Source organism: Leptonychotes weddellii, chromosome 8, assembly GCF_054177405.1.
Source record: "Leptonychotes weddellii isolate Sample4059 chromosome 8, ASM5417740v2, whole genome shotgun sequence".
Taxonomy (NCBI): Eukaryota; Metazoa; Chordata; class Mammalia; order Carnivora; family Phocidae; genus Leptonychotes; species Leptonychotes weddellii.
This window is the reverse complement of record NC_138376.1, coordinates 19,816,640-19,828,126: the sequence shown is the minus strand read 5'-3', so window position 1 is coordinate 19,828,126 and position 11,487 is coordinate 19,816,640. Positions and strand designations below refer to the sequence as shown.

The 11,487-nt window shown below is 52.6% G+C and overlaps 1 protein-coding gene across 3 annotated transcripts in view; it reads right to left on the bottom strand.

Moving 5' to 3' along the window:
* SLC22A23 (solute carrier family 22 member 23) overlaps positions 1–11,487 on the bottom strand; it is a 165,747-nt gene that overhangs the window by 1,360 nt on the left and 152,900 nt on the right. Inside the window, exons 8-10 of one of the 3 annotated variants that reach the window (XM_081827761.1) lie at positions 9,865–9,897; positions 9,712–9,735; positions 8,535–8,658 (exon numbers count right to left, since the gene is read on the bottom strand). The exons of 1 other annotated variant lie outside the window; for it this stretch is intronic. In XM_081827761.1, the coding sequence (XP_081683887.1) occupies positions 8,535–8,658; positions 9,712–9,735; positions 9,865–9,897 (181 nt within the window). The remainder of the gene's footprint in view (positions 1–8,534; positions 8,659–9,711; positions 9,736–9,864; positions 9,898–11,487) is intronic. One more of the 3 variants, XM_081827762.1, reaches the window with a different exon arrangement.

Genomic DNA, 11,487 nt, shown 5'->3' with positions numbered 1-11,487 from the left:
TATGCAACACCAAAGTATTATTAAATTATGCTACTTCCCAAGGTTTGCTCTTCATTTAGAAAGAGGTCAGTGGGCGGGCGGGAGGTGGATTAACAGGGGTTAAAGAGGATATGACAGACAAACCAGCACTCACAGAGAGTTTCTCCAGCCAGAACTAGAGAGACTGGAAGATACTTTAAAAGACAGTAATTTTTCTCACTGTGAGTTCTTATTTATTGTTGTGTCCCATCTGTTTCCTAAAATCAATCTGCACACCACCAGTGGGAGCGGTCCCGCCTCTGCGAGGTGCTGTGCCAGAAGCCACGTGCTGTCTGAGAGAAAGTCACAGAGCACTGAGCTCAGAAAGTACTAAATGTGAGCCCAGGGGATGTGCCACTTATCTCCACTCCTCTGCCACTTGGGGGAACCTGCCAAAGTTCCAAAGAGATTAGAAGATCGGCAACATTTAAAAAAATCCATCATGGCTCGAACATCTGTCCTTGGACATGAAAGCATATTTGGCGGGGAGAAGGGGTCATGTGGCCTCTGAGGAAGCAGTGCAGTGCTGGGCTGCAGTAAAGGGGACCACGCTGTTCACGTGACCTCCTGTCCCGCCGGTCCCACTGTGTCATGCAACGCACAGGCCAGGGAGGGCTGGCTGGTGTCTGCTCTGGAGCCCCAGTGGAGGAGCAGTCTGGTCACAGTCTGGTCTCAAGGAAGGGGGAGTAGAGTTGTCTGCTTCGCATCAGAGTGTGGATCCAGACCGGTGGGCAGAGGGTATGGGGATGTGGATCTCAGCTGGTTTAAAGAAGAACTTTCATTGGAGTTGCTGAAGAGCTATGCATCACCCTTTAGTGAAGTGATCTTAGTTCTCGGATGCATGTAGGCAGAAGGCTCCTGCAGCAGGCTCTCGAGGAGCCTCTGGTTCTCTTGGTTGGCATTATAGGTGGCTCTAACTCATCAAACGACTGACCTACGAGGGCACGAGACGCAAGGTCAACGTACAAAAGTCAACTGTGTGGCTACACGCTAGCAACAAAGAAGCTGAAAATGAAATTAAAAAAATTCTATTTGTAGTAACATCAAAAGAACAAAATGCTTAGAAATAAAAAAAAAAGTGCAAGACTTGGGGGGCACCTGGGTGGCTCAGTCGGCTAAGTGTCTGACTCTTGATTTTGGCTCAGGTCGTGATCTCAGGGTCATGGGATCAAGCCCCGCATCGGGCTCCCTGCTCCGCGGGGAGTCTGCCTCTCCCTCTGCTGCTCCCCCTGCTTGTGCTCTGTCTCTCTCTCTCTAATAAAAAAATAAAATCTTAAAAAAAAAAACAAAACAAAGGCAGAGAGTGACAAGTGTTTGTGAGGCTGCGCAGAGAACGGGACCCGCAACCTCTGCCGCTGGGAAGGAAAAGTGGGGCAACGGCCGTGGAAATCCTATCAGTTTCTGAAACAGTTAAATGTAAACTTTTTATGTGACCCAGCAACTCCATTCTCATGAGACACAGGAAACCTATACCCCACAAAAACTAGAAGCGAATGTTCGCTGCAGCATTATTCAAAACAGCCCAAAATCAGAAAAAATCCCGACGTCCATCACCTGGTGATGGATAAACAAACCGTGGCACATCCGTTACAACGGAACAGTGCTCCACAGTAAGGAGTTCCGTGCTGACACCTGCCATAGCGAGGACGAATTTCAAAAATATTATACTAAGTGACTGTAGACTCCATTTATATGAAATTTTGAAAAAGCGGCAGGGGGCGGAGCAGAGACAAGCAGATTAGTGATTGCCTGGGGCTTTGAGTGGGGACAGGGACGGACTGCAAAGGGCCAGCAGGGAACTTTCTGAGGTGATGGAAATGTTCGACACCTCGATTTATGGGGACGATTTCACTAAAGATCATTGAATTGTGTATTTAAAATGGATGCATTATATGGTATGTAAATTACACCGCAGGAAAGCTTTAAAAGACAAAACCAAACCCAAAACTGTTCCAGCTGTGGGAACTGGGGCCTCCTGCTAACACAAACCCCAAAGCTTCGAGTGTGGGTGGCCAGCCAGGCCTCCCCTCTGTCCCCCCTGCTGCTCAGGCTGGGGCGGGGGGTCCCGCTCTGCTTTGCCCACCGTGTGGCTCGGCAGCCGGTTCCCTCTCCCTGGCGCCTTCCCAGGGCCTTGCTGTCAACAGTGAACCGAGAGTCCCTGCTGTCTACAGTAGGCCCTCTGGCTGGCCAGTCCTGGGTCCACACGAGTGACAGGAACGAGGGGGACTCGGCATCTTGGGGCCCCCCAGGTCAACAGCTGTCCCTAAGGGCCACCGTAAAGTGGACATATCAGAGTTTGGTGGTCAAGACAGGGAGGAGCATTCTCAAAGAATGGAACAGAAGAATGACAATCGTGTGTGCGTGGGTGAGACAATGGGGGGGGTCTCTCTTCCTCATTTGTCACGTTTCATAACAACAACAAAAGACACGGCTCTCTTCCCTTCTCTCAGCCCCAAATGAGAAAAGGCCTTGTATCTCTGCACATGGGAGGGGGCTCCTCACACCCCTCGTGCTGGGTGGGGAGGCGTGGGGCCCACTGTCCCCTGGACAAAGCCAGAGCCCGGGAGCGGCCAGACTCCTCCCTGTCCCAGCCTCCTCTGTCCAACCCGGGACTAGGCCCCATGGCTTCCAGTTTGGGCCCGTCTGGGTCACACTCCCCTAACCAGCCCGTTTTGGGTCCTCCCACTCCCTGGGGCTCTTTCCTCACCGCTGACAAAGTGACTCTTCTAGAGTGTGGAGTGGCTCATGCCACTCCCTTTCTCAGAGTCGGCCGAGGGCTCCCTCCGGCCTCTGGCCGCGCCTTGGCCCCACACCTGCCTGACCTGCAGCCCTGGTGCCCGAGCTCCCTGGCTCTCTCCCTCACTCCCTCTGTGAGGAGGCCCTGGCCACTCTGCTCAGCTCAGCTCTGCCAGATCTCTGGCGGCAGCGGTCTCCCGCTGCTGAGGAGGCTCTTCGAGGCCGTCCCCAGGCCTGGCCCGGAGCCTCATGGAGGTCAAAGGTGGTGGCGGCCGCCGCCCGGCCCAGCAGGCCCACACCACAGGCCAGGCCGGAGCAGATCGCTAAAATGGCCCTGATGATTCCCACCTCCGCGCATTCATACCCTTGTATCTTGAGTGTGAGCTGGACTTAGTAATTCACTTTTCACCAACAAAATATGGTAAAGGTAAGGAAATGTCCCTTCCGTGATTAGGTTACGAAAGACTGACTTCTGGCAGATTCTCGTGCTGGCTTTGATGAAGCAAGCTGTGATGCTGTCATAGTCCAGGTGGCAGGGAACTGAGGCTCTCGGTCTAACAGCTAGTGAGGGACTGAATCCTGCTGTTCTGGTCCGAATGTCTGTCCCCCCACCCACCCCAATTCATACGTTGAGCTCCTAATCCCCACTGTGATGGTGTTGGCAGGCGGGGCCTTGGGGAGGTGATTAGGTCTCATGAATGGGATTACTGCCCTTAGAAAACACATCCCAGAGAGCTCCCTCACCCCTCCACCACGGGGAGGCATGTAATCCCAAAGGGATAGCAGGAAGATGGCCATTGATGAACCAGGAAGCAGACTAACCAAACACCAAATCTGTGGATACCTTGATCTTGGACTTGCAGCCTCCAGAAATAAATTACTGTTGTTTATAAGCCACCCAGTCTGTGGTATTCTGTTTTAGCAGCACGAACACACGAAGACCAATTACTGAAAGAGCTTGAAGACCGATCCTACCCTGGTTGATTACAACCCGTGGGAGATGGTGCAGCAGAGGGCCCAGCTAGGCTTTGCCAACTCCTGCCCACAGAAACCGTGAGACAACAAGCCTGTGTTGTTTTAAGCCACTGTTTTGGGATAATTTGTTACACAGCAGTAGATAACTAGTACACTCAGCGAGTGATGGAATTTCCTAGCCTTAGCTATGGAAGAAAAGACAGCCACCTCTCACCCAGGCTGTGATGTGTCACTAGTCTTATGTGTTAGAAAGACTTTGGCCAAGGGAGAGACATTAGTCCTGCTAACAAAGCCACACCATCGTGCTACTGGGCCGTCAAGGGGACACAAGTAAGGAATAGCAATATTTTGGGGGGCATCCCCCAGACACCAGCCCCCTTCCCAGTCAGATGGTCCCAGACCACCTTTTGAAGACACCTCTGTACCCTTCTGTTGGTATTTCTTCATATGCCTACTGTCCTTATTTAGTCTATGAGCTTGTCAAGGGCAAGGATTATTTTCTAGAATATCAACCGGCACGTATTATTTATGCTTAATAAATATTGGATGCTTATGGATTACGGTGGCTTCCTAGGTAGGAAGGTCAGCTCACCCAAATGAATGGGGCGGGTTAAAAATAGATGACCATCAGGAAGAGCGATGTGATGGGAACCAAGAATACGAACACCTAAAATAGCCGCTTCGTCTTTTCGGTCATTCTGGCCGCTCTGGAAGCCACAGGATGTTGCAAGGGACAGATGGATGCCAGGGATAATGGATGTGTTTCCTTGCGGCCTTTAATGCCGGTAAGACATCCTTTTCTCTAAGACCTTCTGGATTTCCGTGGGACCTCCCCGTCACTACGTGTGGACGGCACTGACAAGCAGGGAGGGAGACTGACCTTGCTCAGTGCATGTAAAGTCCACACGTGAGTTAACCTACAGGGAGGGAGGGTACACAGACCCACGGGGAAGGAGGTAGAGGTCAGCATGGGAATGAAGTCTCGCTTCATAACGCCAAAATAATACATTCATAAATCATGTCAAATATATTTATGGTAGGATTAGACAGCTCACGTAAGTATCTAACGTGTGTGTGTGTGTAAAATGCAGTCTACGTACGTGTGCATATATAATATGCAATATATCTTGATATATTTTTTCCACGAAAGCAATTTTCTGTTTGGTTTTCTATCAAGGATACCTTGACATTATTCAGTGAGGTTAGGAACACCTTTGAAAGAATTCAGTATACCATTCTTGGCTTTGTGTTGTCTTTGAACTCTCCGTTGAGAGAATGGGGTCATTATTACATGCTTGGCTTTCAGGTGTTTACCTTCCTTTTCCTCCCCTAAAATGCCGACTGCATTTTCTGCTTTTCTTCAGATTGTCACTAGAGGGCAGCATATGTCCGTGTGTAAATATCAGAGCAGGCGGGCACCTCAATTTACAGATAAAAGAATTAGGGGGCAAATTTTGCCTCCCTGGGCTTTAGGAGCACACAGAAAATTTAAATATCCACTGGATATCTTTATTTCACTAGTAATAATATCTAAATTAAGGATCTAAAGACCGATACACAGGCAGACTTACTATTAGAAGTAGTAAGCTTAAATTAAGAATTCTAGAATCTTCAAATCATCCTTTTAAACATGTGAATACCAAGCATCTTGCGTTTAAACAGAACAAACCAACCTCCCATTTCTCACTTCCTCTCCTGTCTTACTTATTTTGTCTTGACTACATTTCTGTAAAGTCAAGGATAAACAAATATTTGTGCCAGTTTTGCAGAAATAAATAGAACTGCCAAAAATATTCGGGTAGGAATAATTAACAATATCTGTTGTCATCTACTGAGGCTGGACCCTCTCTATATACTCTTTCTCCCCTCAGCATCACTACCCTGTAATAGGGCCATCATAACTCAGCTCATTTTAGGGCAAAGAGATGAATGAAATCTGGCTAAAGGACTTGCCTAAGGCCACGCGGAGGAAAGTGGCCTCTGGGATCAGACACAGCACCATCTGCCCTCATGCCGAAGGTCCGAATCGGAGGCTCGAGGCCACATCCTCTACGCTTCGCTTGTTCTTCATCCTGCCGCTGAACTCCTAGCCTGCAATGCCTTGGCTCCTTGACCTTAGCATTCGTTACATATATATGTGTGTGCGAGTTTGTATTATATATGTAAATATATCATATATATATATTGAAGACACAAATCTTTAAAGAAGTTAGACTCCAGATGTCACGTGACACAGGCCGTCTTTGTCCCTGGTGCCTGTTCTTGGGGCAGAGGACATCAGGGCCCAGGGTCTTAGTCCCGAGGTGGGAGGAGGGAGGAGTTACTCAGAAGGAATTCTCAGAGAAGGCAAGTTCCAAGAAAGAAGTTTCTAGAGAGAGGAGGAGGACAGCCCGAAGGGGAGGAAAGCGGAAGATGCCAGGAAGGAGAGCAGCTGAGCTCAGACTGACCACAGCAGTAACAGCCGAGGCCCAGGGGCTCGGAGGGAGCCGGTGTGGAGCTGCTGGACAATGAAATGGGCTTGTTAGCACTGGCGCCTGCCTCCTCTCGGAACTAACCCCTTTGGGGAGGGGTGAGGAGGACGGTGAAGGCCTCAGGGGCTCCCACCTGCAGCTTCCAGATGGACACTGCATAGAAGAGATGGTCCTGCCCAAACAAGCCACCACCCGCTTCTAGATCGACCAGGCCCCGGGGGAGAGGGTGCTGCACAGGGTCCTCCCCATCTGCCTGCAGAGACACCCAGCTCCTGAAGCCTCAGGAGGAGAACTGGGGAAGAGCTTGTTGCCAACGAACAGCACCCAGACCAGGCCTGGGTGGGAGGGAAGCCCTTCTCTGCAATATAAAGTCTGGAAGCGATCTCACGACACAACAGCAATTAGTCCGTTCATTAGACTCTAGTGAGTCTGTCATTCCTGGACAACGGATTTCCACAAGCCTCTGTGCAAAACAGTTCTTATCCTCTTATTTGCTTCTCGTTAGTGAATCCTGGCATCTTCCCCTGGGCTACTGTTCTGGTTCAGAAGGGATGTTTTTAATAAGAGCCTTGTAGAAAAAGGTTCGTTTGGTATTAAGAGAAATGAAGCGCATGTAACCACTGTATGTTAATCATACTTCAGTGAGGAAAAGAAAAAGCTCACAGACCCCAAGCCGCTCAGCCTCGTTTATCTGCGAAGTCGGGGGAGGGGAGGAGGGTCAATTTCTGTCCCTGGGACTCTGCGGGAACTGTCCCTGGGTGTGTCTGCAAGAAAGAGCTAGGCCGCTGAAGGGGAGGGGTGCAGGAGTGACACCAGGACCCCTTCCCTCCTGGCCAGAGACCCCCTTTGGACTCGATTTCCTTTCATCCCTCTGTGAGTACAAAAACAGCACCAAAGGTCAAATATTTTTTCTAGTGTGTCATCGTGGCAAGCTGAATCGAAGAACGTATTTGTTGAATTTCTATCCCCAAATCATCTTGGCAGGTCTGCATCAAAGAGGTGGAGGAGAGGGTATTTCCTTCCATTTAGCCTGTTAAGCAAAATCTAACAATGACTAATGAGGTCCACCAACCAGCAGAGTTAAGGGGTGGCCGCCCCCAGAGAAAGGTCCACAATCACACGAATCTGCGGGGAGACTAGCTGGAAAGCCAGACGTCCAACCTTGACTTCTGCTCTAATGAAAGAACCCTCTTTGCTGGATTCTTTGGTCAAGGAAGGCAATTTTAACTAGGTAAAGAAAAGACACAGAGGGAGATGCTATCTGCTTGAGGCATTTAGCAACCTCGAGCATGAAAGAAGCTTCAGGCTGTTCTCTTCGCTTCAGCTTAGAAGAGGGTCGGCATAGGATGAATTACGTGGCATTTAATTGCTTTTTTTTCTTACATACACAATTCCTTGGCATTTTATTCCACGGGCATGAAGTAGCCTTCAGACTTGGCGTGCACTGTAAAAATCTGGGAGAATGAAGCAAAATGAGGTCATGTGAAATTTCTCTTGTCAGCATGACTCCTGGAAATGTGGGAAGAAAGTCCATGAACCTACCTGCCTTCGCCCAGAGTCCTTCACAGCACCCGAGGGGCTAAAATAATGAGTCTGCACGAGTCCCGCCTTGACCTGTACTGGGCTGTCTTGTTTGCCCGCGTGGGAAATCAGGGTGCATGGGTGTCATCATGCTGACTTCTGGGTTTTCTTTCACAACTGAATAATTGCCTAATTTATTCACAATTTATATTTTCAAAAAATATGTGTGTTAGCAATGCTAATGATCTTCCCATGCCAGGTTCGGTATGATGTCAATCACGACGAGCCCTTCTGTAAGTCACAAACAGTAATTACTGGGAAAATGACATGAGTACGTAGTTAAGTGATGCCCTTTTAAATGAAGGCAAACCCTTTTATTACGCCGTAATCTTAGTAACATCAAAGGGTGGGTAGCAGCCAGGTACCACTATCTGGGACCAGCACCAAGAAAGGATCAGACCTTACTCCGTGAACTAAGACAAAAGTAGTTAAGCCCAAGCTAACACCCCCTTTCAGGTGGAACCGTGCAGTGCTTCCTGCACCCCAAAAAGTTCCCTGCTCCCTGCTCCTCTGGCTTCTTGCCTGGACGGAGCCCAGGGTCACGTTCCCAGCTGACTCCCAGTTGCCTCAGAGTCAGGGCAAAGCTCCCCAGCTGAAGGCCTGACGTGCCCGACGCGCAAGCTGCGCCCTGGTCTGGAGGCCAGGGCGGGACACAGCTGATGCTGGTTCCTCCCACAGGAGCCTGGCTCCACAGCCAGGCCTCTCCTGAGTCCTAGGGAGAAGGCGTGGTGTGGGGCCCCTGCCGTGACCTACCTGATTACCGTGGGGGTGATCTCTGCACAGAAGAACACACTGAGGCTTCCCACCGCGTGGGAGGCAAACATGCCCACGATGGAAAATGTGATGGAGAATTTGTCCTTGACACTATCACTCATACCTGAAGGAGAATCAGGGGGAGACAGTGAGAGGGGCGGGCAGAAGGGAAGGGAAAAGGAGGCTGGCGAGGCGGGTGGGAGGGTGCAGAGACAGCAGCAGGACAAGGGACAGGGGAGGGTCCAGGACCACACAAAGGGTCTTCCCCCTTCCCCTTTCCCCAGTTCGGGGTGCAGCCTGGGGCACTCAGTTCCCTCTGGAGACCGAGGAGCACCTCTAGGTGTAACAGGTCAGACCCTCTTGGCAGAAGGCTTTGCTGGGGTTCCCGTGATTGCCTGCAGGCCTGGAATGCTGGGGCTCACATGCACTCAGCCGGGATTCGGGAGGCCACAAGCCGTGCCTGGCAGGAGGGGAGGCTGGTGGTCTCCCCGGGGCTGTAGCAACGTCCCTTCTATCCCAGCCTTCGGAGGAACAAGGCCTCCGCCTCCAGAGAGCCCCGGCTATTCTGGCCTCGGGTTTGACCCGTCCAATACCCAGGACAGGCTACGCTAGGTTGGACCGAAGGGAACAAAAACTCCAGTAACCCAAACAGAAGAATTTATGGCCTGGTGGGACAGTGCTCAACCCACCCGGGCACCTTGCAAACGGCGCCAGGGTCTGACCACACACCCGGGCCGCGTCTAGCACAGAGCAGTGGCATGCGGCTGAGATCACACATCTGGGGCACAGCCCAGTTCCCGGCAAGGCCATATCCTGAACGCAGGGGGTCTCACAGCTGGCAGTCTCGGCAGCACGGGCGTGGGGCAGGCCAGGCACGTGCGACCAGCAGCTCCGCCGTCCCCGCGGCCAAGGGCAGCGAGCGGCTGTGACGGACAAAGGGGGACAGCAGCTTCCCCTGGCGGCACAGTGAGCTGGGCGTCCGGCGCCCCCTGGGGCTTTCTCATGTCACCCAGGGGCCGTCCGTGAGACTAGCCGCAGCGGGACCCCGGGCTGGCTGCCGAGGCCGCGGGGACAGGCGAGGCCATGGGTGCGAGCTGGGCACAGACGGGGAAATGAGGGGCTCTTTCTAGAGGCGGGAGGGAGTAGAGAATACAAATGTATGCTCATAGTGTCCAACCTACGGCCAACTTCAGCTGCAACTCTTGAAGGGTAAGGCGAGAGCGGGAGAGAGACAGGGAGGGGAAACCACAGGTCTGTGAGTCTCGATGAAAAGGCCCTTTCGGGTGCAATAAAAAGTGGTCAAGCGCACCGCACGGACATTAGGGCTCACCTGAGTCTGGATGCTGGCTGTATTTCCCAATCACTGCGCCCCCAGGAATGACGGCCCCACGCGGACGGGGAGGAAGACAGTGGGTCAAGGGGAGGGGAGAGAGAAAGCCCGTTAGGTAGGAAGCCACTACCGTGCTTTTCCACGTGACTGGCTTCTCAGTGAGCTCCCTTCCAGCCCAGGTTGGCCCCACTGCACCCCCCACCCCCGCCAGGCCCCCTGGGGAGCAGGGTCAACACCTGCAGGGAGCCAAGTGCTAGAAGGATGCAGAGACCTGTGGGCGAGAGAGTCCCCGGACACGGGATTAGCGCCCGACTGAACAAAGCTCCTTTTGTTTGGAGGGGAGGGCAAAAACCCCCCCGGCCTCCAAATGTGGGGGAAAACGGAACTCTTCAGAACAGAGACGCCAGCAGCTCTTCTAGACCTCAAGCCGAAGGGTCAATTTCATGGTGAGCCGCTGCTGGTCCGTGCTCCAGGGAGCGGAAGGACCGCGGGGCAGACCCGCCGGGCTGCAATTCCGGCGGCTCTGGGCCTGATGCTCACGGCTTCTCGTGTGCATCTAGGTCCCGGGCCTTTCCTGCTCAGGGACAAAGAGGACACCGGTGACACTCCCAGGGCTGCCCCTCCCTGCACCCAAAGCTCGGGAGCTTGCACAGGGCTCCCAGGCAGGGTAGCGTGGGCGGCCCCCACCAGGGGGACAGACACCACTTCTCCGTTTTCCTTATTTGTCACAGCTGAAAATAAGACCCGTCTCCCAGCAAGAGGCAGAATGCACGGGAACGTGACCAGATTAGGAAAATGGCTCCCGAGTTTGAAAGGAGCTGTTCTTTAATCCAGTTTGCACGACGAGGTTGAGCAAGTTTTGAGGTTTCTCCTTTTTCTTCTGTTCTGGACATTGACTCTCACACCTTGGAGGACGAGAAGGCCTTCTGTTTTCTCAGCAGCTCTGATCTGTGCTGCACCTGGACAGTCCTAGAGTCGAATCCCCAGCCCTCAGGTGGGCTCTCCTTGCGCAGGAGGGGAGCGGTCCGCGGCATCTGTTTCCCGCCGGGTCCGAGCCTGCCCCGGGAGCACGGTGCCTGGTGAGAGAAGGCTCAGCTGCCCGGCTCTGGCGTGTCTCGTTCCGGGCGGGTCAGAGGGATGCCCGGTGCTATTTCCCTGCACGAGGAGCTGTGTCAAGCATGCGGCGTACAGCTGCGGGAGCTGCAAGGATTCCCTAGTTCTTCTGTGGATTATTTTTAACATTCACTGAGGCATTCTTTGGCCCAACGACAAGCTGATAAACTTGGGAACAGTTGCTGAAAAGCAGTGTCCCGACACAAGGGTGTCAAAATGTCCCCCTGATTTCCCATGAAAGAGCGCTTTGTTCTTCTCGTCACGTGACGTATGACACACAGTCTGGCCCTCCGTGAAGTCATGCCCACCAGGGCTCGGCGGGCCTCACGTGCTGGGGATGATGGTGTAGCCAGGAAGGCTCCCAGTTACAGCCCCAGGGCCGGGGTGGTGGGGGGGGGTCGCACAGTGCACTCCGTCAATGGCAGTCACCATGGACATTCCAGTTCAAACCGGTCCCTCCCAAGGCACTTTCCTCAAGCTGCTGATTTTGGAATAATAGCCCAGGTCACA